General features: G+C 39.4%; 1 protein-coding gene across 8 annotated transcripts in view; it reads left to right on the top strand.

Annotated features, from left to right (window-relative positions):
• The window catches only part of Rps6ka3 (ribosomal protein S6 kinase A3), a 107767-nt gene extending 99489 nt beyond the window's left edge, over positions 1-8278 (top strand). For all 8 annotated transcript variants that reach the window (XM_036174515.1, XM_036174521.1, XM_036174519.1 and 5 more), the window contains 2 exons: positions 6382-6522; positions 7080-8278. In XM_036174515.1, the coding sequence (XP_036030408.1) occupies positions 6382-6522; positions 7080-7202 (264 nt within the window). In that variant the 3' untranslated portion in view covers positions 7203-8278. The remainder of the gene's footprint in view (positions 1-6381; positions 6523-7079) is intronic.
• Positions 8279-16594: the final 8316 nt, after the last annotated feature.

Raw genomic sequence — 16594 nt, 5'->3', positions numbered from 1 at the left:
TACAGAGCAAGATCTAGGACAGGCACCAAAAACTACACAGAGAAACCCTGTCCGGGGAAAAAAAACTGAGGCAGAATCCATGGAGGAATGCTACTTACTGGCTTGCCCAACCTGCTTTCTTAGATTTTTTGTTTTGTTTTGTTTTTGGGGTTTTGTTTTGTTTTGTTTGAGACAGGGTTTCTCTGTGTAGCTTTGTGCCTTTCCTGGAACTCGCCTTGTAGCTCAGGCTGGCCTTGAACTCACAGAGATTCACCTGGCTCTGCCTCCCAAGTGCTGGGATTAAAGGTGTGTGCCACCACTGCCCGGCCTCTTTTCTTTTCTTTCCTTTCGCTCTACCACTGAGCTAAATCCCCAACCCATTTTTTTTTTGTTTGTTTGTTTTTCAAGACAGGGTTTCTCCTCCTTTCTTATATAGCCCAGGACCACCTGTCCAGGAATGGTACTACCTGCAATACGCTGGGCCCTCCCACACCAATCATTAATCAAGAAGTGTGGGGGCTAGAGAGATGGATCAGTGTTTGAAAACACTTTGTTGCTCTTGTAGAATACCTGGGTTCAGGTCTCAGCATCCATACGATGGCTCACAACCATCTATAACTCCAGTTACAAGAGACACAGTGCATTCTCCTGACCTCTAGAGGCCCAAGGTATTCATGTGGTACACATGCATACATGCAGGCAAAACACTCACACACATAAAATAAGTAAATCTGAAAAAAATATTGTTCCACAGGCCAATCTAATGGAGGCAAATCCTTAGTTAAGGTTCCCTCTTACAGCCAGATGGTGGTGGTACATGCCTTTAATCTTAACCAGCATTTAGGAGGCAGGGGCAAGCCAATCTCCGTGAGTTTGAGGCCAGCCCCATCTACAGAGCAAGTTCCAGGACAGCCAGGACTGTAACACAGACAAACTCTGTCTCAAAAAAACAAAAGAAAACAATCCCCTTTTCCCAGGTGACTCTGGTTTGTGTCAAGCACTGTACTGACTGAACTATTTCCCTAGCTCCTATTACAAGCTTTTGAGAAAAAAAGATTTGTCGTGATCCATGATGAGAAGAAACACTAACAGAAGTTTTTGTTTAGAAAGTAGTATGTTGAAGTGATATTACCAAACATCTTCAACTCCAAAAAGGACTATTTATCATGTTTCTTTCCTAAAGGACATTGGTTTGACCTTATTGTCTGTATACATTATAATCGTCTTTACAAGCATGATGAATAATAATGATAGAAATCTTTAAAACTTGTCCCTCTACTATATGCCTCACACTGCACATGACCTCATAAGAACCTAGTAAAATAGGTGGTAATAGCCCCATTTCACAGAACAAAAGCAAGGACTAGAGTTTTAGTACAAACTTGTGTATAGCTGCACACCAGGTACATGTGAGTACTTGAAACTCTCACTGCAGAGTACTTGTTCCCTAAAAGAACTGTGCTGTGTCCTCATTTTGATTTGTTAAGAACAGGGTCTCAGGTTGGGGATTTAGCTCAGTGGTAGAGCGCTTTCCTAGCAAGCGCAAGGCCCTGGGTTCGCTCCTCAGCTTAAAAAAAAAAATAAAGTACAGGATCTCATCCTTATCACGATTCATAATAAGCCTGGTTTACAGCCTGGTTGCTGGAGATCACTCAGAAACCCTTGGCTCTAGAGATGCCATTCTTAGACTAACGCTGCTTTCACTTAAATCACAGAAAGGTCTTTTTCTTTAAAGTAGTAAACTTTTCCAGGTCAAATGAGAGAAATACAGAAGAGACTGAAGAAACATTGGTAAAAATAAATGCTCACTGACTTTCCTTAGAAATGGAAGCTTGAGTTGAGGTTGAATGTAAATAGAGTACATCCAAAAAGTTCATAGGTTCTTTTAGATGTAGAGCAGGAAATTCAATTAGCCAGTTGAATTGATGTTTCAATATGTGGCTTTTAACTGTTTTTAAAATTAACATGTTAGACTAAGTATGTAGCTCAGCAGTGGAGCATGTGCTCAGCAGCCATGAGCCCCTGGGTGAGCCCCAGCACCAAAAATAAAAAATAACGTTAGCCTTTCTTTTTCTAACAGTAAAATTATCAAAGCTGATACTTTATTCTTCTGGGTACCTGTTTCCTTCCTAATTCTTCTTATTGAGCACCTAGATATGCCTAATAAATAGAAGGTCTAAAGAGAAAAGGTATGACAAAGATAGAATTCTTGATCTCAGGGAACTCACAGTCTGGCAAAGAGACAGCCCAAAATGTGCAGTACAAGATTGACTGGATTAGTGCAGTTTTGTGCTAGAGAAGATTACAGATGATACTGGACAAGAAAGCAGTGGGAGAACTTTCCAGGCAGCTGAGGAGGCTATAAAAAGTTGTATTCTATCTCATGCTGAGGGAGCTCAGTGTGTGCCAGTTGGGTGATGATGGAGCATGAGAACAGCAAGTGCCTCCAGACTGGCCATTTGATATGACTCTTACAGCATGCACAAGCAAAGCTGCTTGATAAACTGAATTGTAAATAGCTGTGTGCCTCATACTTGGGATTATTGGCTTACTCTGGGTGGAAAGTTTAAAAAAAGAAAACTACCAAGCTAGCCGAGTGTGGTAGTGCACATGCTTTTAATCCCAGCACTTGAGAGGCAGGCATATCTCTGAGTTTGAGGCCAGCCTTGTCTACAGAGAGAATTCCAGAACAGTCAGGGCTACACAGAGAAACCATCTCAGAAGAACAAAAAGAACAAAAGAAAACTACTAAGCTGTGTGCAGTGATAAGATTTTCCATTTTGTACTCCATGGCACAGTCATTTTCATCCATGGAGTCTGCCACAAACTGTCAAGATCACATGAGGTATAAGAAGAAATGTTACCCATAACCAGAGTACCAGAACTTACACACAACATGCTTTTTCTTATCAGTTAAAACTAGTTAACGTTATCTCTAGACCTTTGCATTCATTTGTACTCCAGAATGCTTTTTTAGTGAAAGATGAGGATAGAGACACTAATTATAGAGCAAAAAAATGTCTCTGTCTCAGTCTGTCTTATAAATTCCATTCAATTACAGTAACTTTTGCTCCTGTATATAGTTAAGACTCCCAATTTTAAACATCATGTAATACTATCATTACCTACAAAATGAAAAGATTATGTCAGTATAGACGTATCCCTTCAAGAACAAGTTGCCATGGGCTGGAGAGATGGCTCAGAGGTTAAGAGCACTGACTGTTCTTCTAGAAGTCCGGAGTTCGATTCCCAGCAACCACATGGTGGCTCACAACCATCTGTAATGAGATCTGGCGCCCTCTTCTTGCATGCAGAAATACATGCAAATAGAATACTGTAAACAATAAATAAATAAATAAATAAATAAATAAATAAATAAATAAAAACAAAAAACAAAAAAAAAGTTGCCTGTGTTGAACATGGGATTGGGGATTTAGCTCAGTGGCTGAGAGCACGAGGCCCTGGGTTCAGTCCTCAGCTCTGGCAGAGAGAGAGAGAGAGAGAGAGAGAGAGAGAGAGAGAGAGAGAGAGAGAGAAGGGGGGGGAGAAAAGAACAGGACCACAGCTGCCCTTTAGTGAGTTTACTCACAAAGGGTTCTGTTAACTGGCTTGCACTGTTTTACTCACTGCTCACTGACCTAAGATTAGGGATATTACTTGTAAGGTTTTATACATTTCAAATCATGAAAGGTGAAGACCAAAATTATAGCAGTTACAATGGAATCTGAGACAAAGGAAAGGAAAATTTAGAAGGCAGAGCAGACTTCATAGTTTATTGAACATAAATAAGTAAGAAGCAGCTATCCACAATGCTACCTCAGGCAAATGTAAGAGAGTGTCTTTCACCAAGTGTTTAGATATGTAAGGAGCTTTGAGATTGGCAGTAGTTGAAGATTTCGGCATAATGAATTTAAAATGCTTATATAATTATAAGGTGTTTGGCCATTAGGCAGCTGGCCATATGGCTATAGATCTTAGAAGTCTATGGTGGAGTTTGAAGGAGTTGACCATCTATAGTAGCTAAAGTAATGCTTAAGAATGAGATTATCAGGGGTTGGGGATTTAGCTCAGTGGTAGAGCTCTTGCCTAGCAAGCACAAGACCCTGGGTTCAATACTCAGCTCAAAAAAAAAAAAGAAAGAGATTATCAGAGCATAGTGATAGAACATATCAGAGCATAGAAGAACCAACGAAATGCTACCATTAAAAGAGAAAGCTAGGCCTGGGGCAGGGGGATATATAGCTCAGTGGTTGAGCTCTTGCCTAATATGTGTAAGGCCTTCCCCAGAACTTCGAGGGAGGGAGGGAGTGCAGGCAAAGTGAGTAGCCATTGAAGGGTTAGCAGTAAAAAAAAAAAAAGGTAAGTTTGAAATGACTTGGCCCAGTCAAACACAGAGATGCTATTAAAATTACAATTGAGTTTTGTTTTGTCTCTGGAAGTTTTGCAACATTTACTTTTAGCACTTTGGCTCATTTTCAGAATTTGATAGGAAAGGACATTTTTTCCATAGTTTGATTTTTTTAAACCTATCTTTTATTTATACTTTTTTTTTGTATAGAGTGTCACAAAGTATTGTCTAGGCTATCCCAAAACCCCTGCCTTTAATGACTCCTCTTTCAACCTCCCAAGTGGCTAGGACTACAGTTCCTGCCACCGTTCCCTGGCCCACTCTTTATTTCCAATTCTGTTCAGTATCTTAGTCCTATTCTTAGCTGTTAATAATAATCAAGAGAGACTGCAAGTGTCTAAAGCAGAAGAGTAGCTAGAATAGCAACTGCCTAGTTCCCAATATCTAGTCAGCCACCAGATTCTGTCAAGAAATTTTTTTTCTACCTGGGAGTGATGGTGCATTCCTAAAATCTTAGCACTTGAGAAGCTGAGGCAGGAAGATTATGTATTCAAGGTTATCTTTGTTTACTTAGTGAGTTTGAAGCCTGCCTGAGGTATGTGAGACATCTTCAAACAAACAAACAAAAAAAAAACCCTAAATCTCCAGGCTTTTGCCCCTTCATACTATTTTCCCCCAGACTTAAGGAGTATCATCTATCTAAATTTCAAACTTGACTACCTTATCATCTTGCTGTTGTGCTTTATTGTTCTAGAATAAGTCCATATTTGTTAATATGGCTTGCAAAGACCTTCCTCATCTGTCTATTCTCAATCTCTTCCACTTTACTGGCTGCCATGTTCTTCTTGACAGCAAATTTCTACCGTAGCCACTTGTATTCTTGTCAGTTCCTCGATTGTGACGTTGTATTAGTTACTTCCTATTGCAGTGATAAAGCCCCATGACCATGGCAATTTCGAAAGTGTTTAATTAAGCTTGCAGTTTCAGAGTGTTAGAATCCATGATAGAGCAAAGTCATGATGGCAGGAACAGCAGCTCACATCTCAATCTCCAAGCAGTGATACACTTCCTCCAACAAGAGCACACTACATAATCCTTAGCAAGCAGTTTCACCAACTGGGGTCCAAGTATTGAAGCATAGGAGCCTATGGGGGCCATTCTCTTTCAAACCACCAAAGACATGTTCTCTTGTACCTTTGGGATTTCCTCCGGATCCACTCCTTTTTGTCTGCCTGAGATGTTCTGCTTCCTCCATACCTTTTTGTTTATTTGTTTGTTTGTTTGTTTGTTTTATTTTTTGAGACAGGGTTTCTCTGTGTAGCTTTGGAGCCTATCCTGGAATTTACTCTGTAGCCCAGGCTGGCCTCGAACTCACAGAGATCCGCCTGGCTCTGCCTCCCAAGTGCTGGGATTAAAGGCGTGCACCACCACCGTCCTCCTCCATACCTTTTCAAGTCCAGCTCTTACCTATCCTTGAGGTCTTACTTTCCTCTTAATCAGTGGTTCTCAACCTGTGGGTCATGACCCCTTTGGACTTGCATATCAGATATTTACATTATGATTCATAACAGTAGCAAAATTATGAAATTTTGAAGTAACAATGAAAATAATTCATTGAAGTAGCAATGAAAATAATTTTACAGTTTGAGGTTACCACAACATGAGGAACTATATTAAAGGGTCACACAGCATTAGGAAGGTTGAGAACTACTGCTCTTAAGAGTTACTTTTTACCAGCACTCAGGAGACCAAGACAGGAGGATTGCCACAAGTTTGAGACTAGACTGAGCTACATAGAGAGTACCAGGCTAATTGGGGAGTACATGGAAAGACTCTACCTCAAAAGTGACATTTTTGAAGCTATCTCCCAGTTCAGGTCAGGTGTCTTATATTCTAGCTGCTCTTGGCACTTGTTCATCCCATCAGAGACTTTTCCTTGCTTTATAACTGATTCTTTGTCTCTTCCTCACTGAACTTGACAATATCAAGCATCATAGAAATAAGAGAAACAAAGAACTAACCTTGTCTTACTCTTCTCCTTCACCTGATGATAGGACCTGGTATCAAAGATGCTTCATGTAGATCCTCATCAGAGACTGACTGCTGCTCTTGTGCTCAGACATCCTTGGATTGTCCATTGGGACCAATTGCCACAATACCAACTAAACAGACAGGATGCACCACATCTCGTAAAGGTGAACAGCCCCATATCCAGTCATTGCTTTCTGTGTGGCCTCCAGGATAGACACAGCCAGCTGAGCCTCCAGGAAACCTGTCTCCATGCCCCAAGCATATTTCACTTTCATCTTGTTTACAAGTTCCTTGAGGGCATGGTGACACAAGGGCTATCAGAATGTCAGTAATTAAGTTAGCTTAAGGGAAACTTTTGCATTTCTGTCATTCTGTATACATAAGTGTTCACTATCAGTAGAGATAGAACCTATGGATTTTTCTAAATGAAAGATCATGGTTTACAGCCTGTCATATTGCAGGTTATAAAGACAAATGATCCTAAGAAAAATGAGGACTGCTCTATTTGAACCCCTCCCTGTCCTTTCTCAGACAAAATTTTAACCTCTCACATTGGCCTCCATTTTAGTTATAATTGGAAAAATGACCACAGGTTATTCTCATTATGAGGCTGAGATAAAGATCTATATAGTTTACATTATGAAAATCCTGGGGTGGGGGACATTTATTTCATATTTGTATACATGTCATTTTTGTTGTAACCTTTCTTTGCTTTTCTCAGGGTGCCATGGCAGCTACATACTCTGCTTTAAATCGCAATCAGTCACCAGTTTTGGAACCAGTAGGCCGCTCTACTCTTGCTCAGCGGAGGGGTATTAAAAAAATCACCTCAACAGCCCTGTGAAGTGACCTCAGTGAGATATGTGGTACCATGATGTAAGCTGATAGCACAAGTTCTGGCGACAGGTAGCACATACCTGAGAGACACCTGCAAGCACACACTGTCCCAGCTGGTACCCATAATGCTGCTGTTCCTGCTGTTCCTGCTTTCGTCTCTTCTCGCTTTAATTGATTCTTAACAAGTTAGATTTTCCTGGAGCTTTGAAATGAAAATGGAAACATGATGAAGATATAATCACTGAATCAACAAGAAAAATAATGAACACATGAATACCACCTAAAATACACTGAATAAAAGTACTCTACACCATATAGCATTATTTTTATAGGAAATATTTCATGTCCCCTAAATATTCTTTTGTTAGTTATAGGGATGGACAGTTTATGTTAAGCACTTAGCTTAAACAATCCGTTTATATTAGCACTGTATCCCTTGTGCCATCCAACATTTTGTATGTTTTTGTAAACAGTTCATATACAGTACATTTCTGTACTGATTTCTTTAATGTATACATGCCTTGTTTAACTTGGAGTCTATTAATCAATTGACTATTAAATCTGGATAAATAGTTCACCTGGATTAACAGTATTGTTAGGAAACCTTAAGATGGCCAGACTGATTGAACAGCTGTTGAATGTAATTCTTTCAAATTGTACATATCCTCCTCCATCTGTTTCACTGCTTTGTTCATTTGTTTCTTCAAGTCAGGTGCTCTGTTAGACTAACCTAAAGAGCTGTTAATGGTAGAGAAAGTTGTTGTGTGTGTGGCATGAAATCAAGAATACACCTATGAAGTTAATCCATATACTTTGTGATTTCTTAGGATTTCCTTTCCTTATTTAAGGAAGTAATCCTTGAAATTTTAACCTTACATAGTGCTCATACTTAGTATTTGGCATATCGTTTGAAATCTTGCCAACATACATCAAAGGCCTTTAAAAGAATCATATTAAAGAAATTGGAAAAGGAAAATTTAGCAATTGGTAATTAAAGCCTTACTGAATATTTCATGTTTAAATAGGTATTCTATATTAAACACTAATTTGAATGTAATAAAGGCCACAGGCCTCCATATGAAATTGGATTTAAACTTTCTTATTCTAGAGAATAAAATATTCTTGGCCAAACAATATCTGTTCTAACCTGAAGTCATAGCTGAGGCAGGCTCAATGACTGATCAGCACTGACTGTTTTCTGAATCTCTGCTGATGGTTTATAGCCATATGATGTTTCCTTTGACTTCAGTAGTGACCAGTTTTCATAATGGCCCCAGGCTCTGCTTCAAGTGCTTCAAGATCTACATCTAACTTGCTGGTTTCCAGTTTTATTTGACAACGAAACTTCTATACCCATCATTACCCATATCTTTGTCACATTACCCAGTGTACATTAATATGTGATGTAAAAGAACATGAGCAAAGGAAAAAAAGTGATTTAACTTACCTCATCAGGCATGTGCCCCAGTAGATGTAAGTCACTTACTGAGCCATGTACATCAGAAATCTTCTCACTTAGAGTACTAGCCCAAGAGTGTGTTTTCTGCAATTCATAAAAGACATTTGTCATTCCTTATATTCCCTGCTACAAAGAGAAAGAGAAAACCTGCAACACCACCTTTACCCAAGCAACATGAAATGATGATTGCATAGAAACCAAATGTAGGTTTATCTTCTAAATGAAAAGTACACATTAGGAGGATGCCAGAAGTTCTCCATACCAACTACTGAAGTTCTTGAGTCTATGGATGCTAACTATTCAAAGTTGCTTTCTGTTGCCTGGCAAGAAAGCCTTGCCCCTTCTTCTATTCGGTGTGTCACATTCTTCCTTTTATCCTGTCTCTCATTTAGTTTTCCCTCATAGCACCATGCTGCCTTTCTTTCATATTATCACCAAAAGGAGCTAAAGTCAAAATTAGGTATTTTTAGGGCAGTCCTGTACTATATTATCATGCCAAATTTATTTCCTTTAAGAATTGCCTTCCTTATCTAGTCAAACCGCTAGTTTTATTGGAGAAATGAAGGTTATAGATTCATAAAACTGAAGGCTTCCTACTGACAAAAGAGGTTAGGAACATAAATTACTTCATCTGTGCCTCTAGTGTTCACATTGTCTTAGGGCAAACATGGCCAACAATGTAGTGCTTGTGCTGGGTTAGCCTTTCCATTTATTCCACAAAGTCAATTTCTTACAGGCCACCATACTTATGGGATTAAGGCTCCTGAAGTCTTCTGCCTTTCATCCATTGCTGCCAGTTTGGGGGGCTTATCCCAGAGTTGTAAGCCCTGCTTTTATGTTTCACTGAACAAAGGGACTAGACTGACAGGACTCTTTTTACAGACATCCCAAACAATAGAAATGCATTTAACATAGCCAAGCATATACTGGAAACTATGAATTAAAATAGGATGTTTGGCATCTTCCCTTTCAAGTGATGATATTAAATTAAGGTAAGTTTTTTGTTATTTTTCTTTTGTTTTGCTTTGCTTTTTATGAATCATTTCAGCTCCTTCTGTTTAAAAAGGTATCTTCTAAGTGCATTAATGCCTTGAATTTAACAGATGTAATGTAAATTTAACAAGCAACTCCAAAACTCTAAAAATAATTTTGGCAAGCCCCAAAGTCAAGATGTTGTGAAGCTGGCATACAGAAGAGTAAGTTCTGAGTGTCTAGAGAGAAGATGTAGGGTATGTGTGGTAGTTTCCACATTTCACATACATTGCTCTCCAAAGAACAGGTTGGGCGGATCAAGCATTTTCCGTTCTTTAGACATGGCTTCTGTTGGGATCAGAAAACATCAAGAGAAGTGGGGGTGTCCTTAAAGCTGTGCCCATACCCTCAGTCCAAGAAGGATTGGAACAGAGAGTAGGTGCAGAGGCTTTAAGAGAAGACATGTACTTGATAGGAAAAGGACAGAGTAGACTCATCCCGGGATGATAGTTAGCCAAAGGCTTTCTAGACTTTGGGACTTTGATTGATATAGCTGTTCTTATTCACTGTGGAGGCCAGTATTACACATCCCAACATGACTTTGATAGTCTCCAATCCCTGGCTTTTATTAATTACCTACAATATTTCAGGTTTTTCTGTATTTTGTAAGTTCTTAATGTGGTGTTGAGAATTTGAGACTTGTGAAAGTACTCAGGGGGTTGGGGATTTAGCTCAGTGGTAGAGCGCTTGCCTAGCAAGCATAAGGCCCTGGGTTCGATCCTCAGCTCCAAAAAAAAAAAAAAAAAAAAGAAAGAAAGTACTCAGCTCTGGAACGTAAAGTATCAAAAAAGGTCTATATTCTGTGACTCACAAAACAATGGATTCCATCGCTGATCTTGGTGCTTAAACCAGGAGGGTCCAGTCTAACTCTGTATCTGTCCCTCTGCAAGATCCAACTCCATGTGTCTTAAAGTGGATATATACTTGGAGCCTTATTTAATTCACAGAGAAGTTGACTTAATTCAGTGTTTTTATTTCAATTAATGAAAATAGTCCTCTTTTCAACCCCAGGTTGCTTACATTTTGCTGATCTCCCCCAAGTGACCATTGGTGGAGACCAATTAATGAAGGAATGAATTCAGTTTCTTGAGACTGTGGTATTCTACAGAGCCACACTTAACCACTTTTTCCACTGAAGCATCTACACAGTGATAATGCCCAAATATGGATGGCCAAGAAGAATTTGTATCTACAGTGTGCTTTGTGTGTTTTTGACACTGCTATATTCTGTGTTGCCAAGTGACTTGTAACTGGTTCCAAAGTGACAGTTCTCAAAAAATTCTAGTAATTAAGTCAACTTAATTTTCTTAAACCTGGTGTCATTATAGGTCTCACATTTACCACTTTCATGTCACTCTTTTACCTGTTCATAATGGGCATAGCAAGGGTTGGGATGAGAGCCTACTTTCCTACCTCCTAAGGCACTTTCCTCATTGTTTTGCCATATACCTTGAACTGCATGATAAACTATTGAAATATCATGACTTTTCCCAGAGCAACTAGCAAGGTGTATGATGTTTTGACTAGATATTAGTGGAAAGGAAACTTAGAGATTTAAGTCCAGATATATGAACCTTAAGAAAATGTCTTCTAGCACATACCATTTAAATACAGTATATGGAAATGTATTTGAGAAGAGAGTCACTATAATAGTTCTCTCTAAGTAGATTAGTTCAATGTCCAATGAAAGTGAACATCTTTATTCCTATATTACTATTGTACTGGATGAACTGTATACTGAGTTTTTCAAACAAGTATTTAAAGTAGAACTTTTAAGTACAAAGCAAGGGCATGAGGATAAAGACTTGGGTTGTTTTTCTGTAAGTGTAGTTTACCATATAACGCTTTGTTTTTTTAATTTAAAAAGGTTTCAAAGTATTGCCATTCATTAGCATACTTAATGATTATGAGTGATGAGTGTATAACTCAAAATCATATACATGTATTAGTTTATCTTAACTCTTTCCCTAAATAAAAAGGGAAGGTATACACCTAAAAGATGTAATTATTTTGCATTTTTGGCCATGGGTGGGAATGGGGTGGGTATCTACTTAAGCAGTTTTTAAAAAAGAAAAAAATCACAAATATTTTTCTACTGTTATATATGATCTTACTTTATACTAGTTTATCTCTAGTAAGGCATGCCAGAAGCTCAAGCAAGGTACCATATCAAGGTTCTAATGTGTTGTACCTTTTATTGGTGGGTAAATCGCATAGATGCTTGGCACTGCTGCCATAGTTATGAACTGCTTGTAAGGATCAGATTTCACTGAGTATTTTAAGTCGTTTTACTTAAGAGTTCAATCTGGGAAGTTTGCAAATCATACTATTAATGTGTAATCTAAGCTCTTTCCAATGTATCCATGAATAATCCTGGAACAATATTGCTTGTATTCCTGTCAAAGAACAGGTTTTGTAATCTTTAAAAGAAATGGAAATTTATATAATAAAGTTTCAAGTAAACATGTATGTTCCTTTTATCAAATTATTTTAGTTATATAATTAGACCTTTATAATATAAATATTTCTCTCCAAATCATGAAATTGTATTGGTAGAATTTGAAACAGGACTATTTCTAATTTGTAAGTGCAAAATAATTTTTCTCTGCATCATCTTAGACTCATGTGAGCCAAACATCTTCCCAACTATCAGGCCAGGCACAAACGAAATAGTCTTTCATGGAGAAGTCCAAAACTACCAGACTTGGCTCCAAAACTGCCCTTCTTCGTTACCTTAGTTCTCCTTTGGATTTCCTTTGCTATCCAGAGTGAACCTTGTAACCTCAGAGTTGATCACCCAAACTTCTTTCTTGGAGGCATCCTGAATTTTCTTACATCCTTGCTTCTGTACTGTACCCACTGAGCAAAACTCCAGTATTTGCTGTTTGGTTAATTCTGTCTATACATTTCTGGATGTTGTATGAAACCATTCAGTTATGCAAATGACACTGCAAGTTTCTGTTTTCTAATTGCACTTAAATCCTTAAAGTATTTGTCCATCTTTTTTTTTTCTTATTGAAATCCATTCTCCCGTTTCTTTTTATTTTTAAATAAAAATGTTTGTTGGGGAGAGTTAGAGGTGTTTTAGTTTAGTTTGGATTTGGATTTTAGAAACAGGATTTCACTCTGTGACTTTGGTTGGTCTACAACTGAGTATGTAGACTATCCTGTCCCCAAACTTGTGGCAGACATCCTGCCACTGCTTCTGAAGTGCTGGGATTACAGGAATGTACCACTACACTCAGCTGCCATTTCTTTTCAAAATGTTTTTATTGAGATACAATTCATGTACCATAAACTTTACACATTTAAAATTTGCAATCCAGAGTTGCATGGCCATAATGATAGCTTAGTTTTAGAATATGTCATCATCCCCAAAGAAGGTATCCTACTTGAACCCACTACAGCTGTCTTGCTTGGACAATCGCAGTACCTCATGCATGGTTTCTATTTCTTCCTTTGTCCCATACAGCCATTCTTTTTTTTGGTGTGTGTGTGGGGGGGTGAGACAGGGTTTCTCTATGTAACAGCCCTTGCTGTCCTGGAACTCATCTTATCGACCAGCCTGGCCTTGAACTCACTGAGATCCACCTCCCTCTGCTTCCTAAGTGCTGGGATTAAAGGTGTGCGCCACCACCACCTGGTTCATACAGCCATTCTTAACACACAAGCCAAAATGATGTGTTTAAAACCTACCAAGGGTTCCAAATGATCTGGTCTCCTTACATCTCTGATCTTGGTCTCTCTCCCAAACTGCTCCCTGGCTTGCTTTGTCATACCATCTGTTCTAGTTTGTTATCTGTTGTGGTAAGTGCCATGACCAAAAGCAACTTGGGGAGGGAAGAGTTTATTTAGCTTAAATATCCTGATCATAGTCTTCATAGTGGGAAGTCAGGGCAGTAGCTGAAACCGAGACCATGGAAGAATGCTGCTTACTGGCTTGCTTTCTAAAGCTTGCTCAGCCTGCTTTCTTCTAAGTCCAAAACCACCTGCCCAGGTGGCACAACCCACAGTGAGCTGACTCGTCCTACATCAATTGTTAATCAAAATACCCCACAAACACGCCCACAGGCCAGTCTGATGAAGGTAATTCCTCAGTTAAGATTCTCCTTTCCCAGGTACCTCTAGTTTGTGCCAAGTTGACAAAAACTAAGCAGCGCACTGGCCTTGGTCCTTCTTGGACATTGCAAGCATAAGTGCTGCGATGAGGCTCTTTCCTTTTCTGTTTTCTCTGCCTATATATTTCAGGCCAGATGTCCACATGATTCACCTCTTCCTCAGTGATTCTGGTGATCAGGAACCTTGCTAAGGAATTAAAAAAATGTTTTTCTCCTATGAGGTTTTACATCAAGTACTTGACTTTTAAACATGTAGCTGTACACTTGGGATCTGATTACTCATGTATTAGGCATAATTGCTAAACTCCTAACATATTGCATTAATTTCTGTGATGAGAAAACTGAGGCTTACAAATATGATATAACTATCTAAGATCACAGAGTAAGTTTTGTAGAATCACATTTAAACTCTTCTCTATAAACTCCAGAGCCCAATCTTAGAATCATTTGGACTTTCAGCCAGGCATTATAGTTCATTACGTAATCTTAGCACCATAGAGATGAAGGAAGACTGGGCTACACAGCTCTGTCTCAAAACAGTGTAAGTTGCAAAAAACTACAAATTAAAAGAGAAAATCAGAATTTTCACTCACCTGTCATTTTTCATTTTTTGAGACCGAGTCTCACTGTATATGTAGGTATATGTAGATCAGGATGGCACACGCCTTTAATCCCAACACTCAGGAGACAGAGCTGTCAGATCTATGAGTTCAGGCCATATTATATACATATAATTTAATCGCTTTGTGCTGGGATTAAAGGTGTGCACTGGCATGCCCAGCTTCCCCTGTTTTGATTGTTTTAGAAAGGGTTTCTCTGTGTAACAGCTGTGGCTGTTCTGGAACTCACTCTGTAGACCAGGCTGATCTCAAATTCACAGAGATCCACCTGTCTCTGCTTCCTGAGTGCTGGGATCAAAAGCATGCACCACTACCTAGCACCCCTGTCACTTTTAATTACACTCTGAGAAATACATCTTTTTGTTTGTTTGGTTGGTTGGTTGGTTTGGTTTTTTGAGACAGGGTTTCCCTGTGTAGCTTTGCATCTTTCCTGGAACTCACTTGGTAGCCCAGGCTGACCTCAAACTCACAGAGATCCGCCCGACTCTGCCTCCCAAATGCTGAGATTAAAGGCGTGTGCCACCACTGCCTGGCTTGAAATATATCTCTTGATGAATTTCTCAGCCTCAGTTCTATTCTTGTTTTCTCATTGGTTAATCCTTTACTGAGGGCAGGAGCTATAGAATGTTTAACATTTCTGGACTCTACTCAGATATCAACATTGATTCCTTCCTCCACTTGTGATAACCAGAACTGTCTCCATACACTGCCAAATGTCTACAGTAGAGAAGTACTGTTAGATGATTATACCTTTATTTCTCTGTCATTTAGTCTCCCTCCCTATAGAGACAATGTTAAAACATTTATGTTTCCAGAAAGATTATTTAAAATAAGCCCATTTTTTTCTGGGCGGTGGTGGCTCATACCTTTAATCCCAGCACTCAGGAGGCAGAGCCAGGCGGATCTCTGTGAGTTTGAGGCCAGCCTGGTCTACAGAGCGAGATCCAGGACAGGCACCAAAACTACAGAGAAACACTGTCTCGGAAAAAAAGACACAAAAAAAATAAGCCTACTTTTAAATTTCTGCATATTATTACTGGAATGGGGGAGTATGTATGGTGGTCAGTGGACAATTTTGTGGCATTGGTTCTCTCTTACCACACTCACATGGGTTTCAGGAACTGAACTCAGGTTGCTGGGCTTTCTTGGTAAGTGCTTTTACCTACTGAGCCATCTTGCTGGCCTAAATAAGCCTGTTTTGAAGTGAAGCTATTTGCTATAAGTAGCCATGCAGTTATTCCTTGCTGGAACTGCCAAAACAAAGAACTAGAGAATAGGTAATGGGTTGTTTAAATGTTGTGTTGTTTTGTAATCAGGGTCTCACTACATACATAGCCCAGGCTAGTCTGTGTTATGCCCAGATTGAGGGGACCCCCCCAAAAAAAGACCACAACAGAGACCAAATCCCATATGTAAAAGCAAAGAGCCTTTATTTAACCTCGTGCTTGGTCTCTCTGTCTGTCTGTCTCAGCTCATCGGTGAGAGCAGAGAGCCACAAACCAGGGCAGGGTGGTTTTTGTTTTGATTTTTATCATAACAGAAGTTAGGGTGAGGGGATTTCCAGGGTTCAGGATCCTGATTGGCTGACATTTGTCTAGGGGTATCTTGGTAAAAAGAGGAAATAGGTCTGTGCTAGGCTCATGGACATCTATCGATCTTATCTAATCTTAATGGTTAGAATGTTTGGGATGTCAGGTTTTTCCCCTTAGATGCTGGTGAATCCCTGGGTGGTGTCAGCTTATGGCTTTTCCTGGATCGGGGTGTTGCCTGCCAGCAAACCTGTCATGGCAGCCATGTGGTCAAGCTGTTTTGCCCCCCACCCCAGTTTGGAACTATGTAGCCTAGCTTTTCCCCAGACTTGCAGCAATCCTTCCTCAGCCTCACATGTGCTAGAATTATAGGTGTGAATTACCAGGCCTGGTTACTACTTTTACTCAGTTTTGAAGGCTTCAACTCTAAGATCAAGGTAAAGATAAGACTGATTTCTTCTGAGGTCTCCATGGCTTACAAGTGATTAGTGGCTGGGAAGTGTTGTTCTCCTTTATGCCTAGGTCTAATTGCCTTTATTTTGTTTTTGTTTTTGAGACAGGGACTCACTATGTAAAGGCTGGCCTTTAACTGATATATTTACCCTCCTCTGTCTCCTCAGTCCTGGGATGTCATCATGCCC

This window comes from Onychomys torridus, chromosome X, assembly GCF_903995425.1.
Source record: "Onychomys torridus chromosome X, mOncTor1.1, whole genome shotgun sequence".
Lineage (NCBI taxonomy): Eukaryota > Metazoa > Chordata > Mammalia > Rodentia > Cricetidae > Onychomys > Onychomys torridus.
The sequence above is the reverse complement of the archived record's forward strand: the minus strand, read 5'-3'. Positions and strand labels throughout refer to the sequence as shown.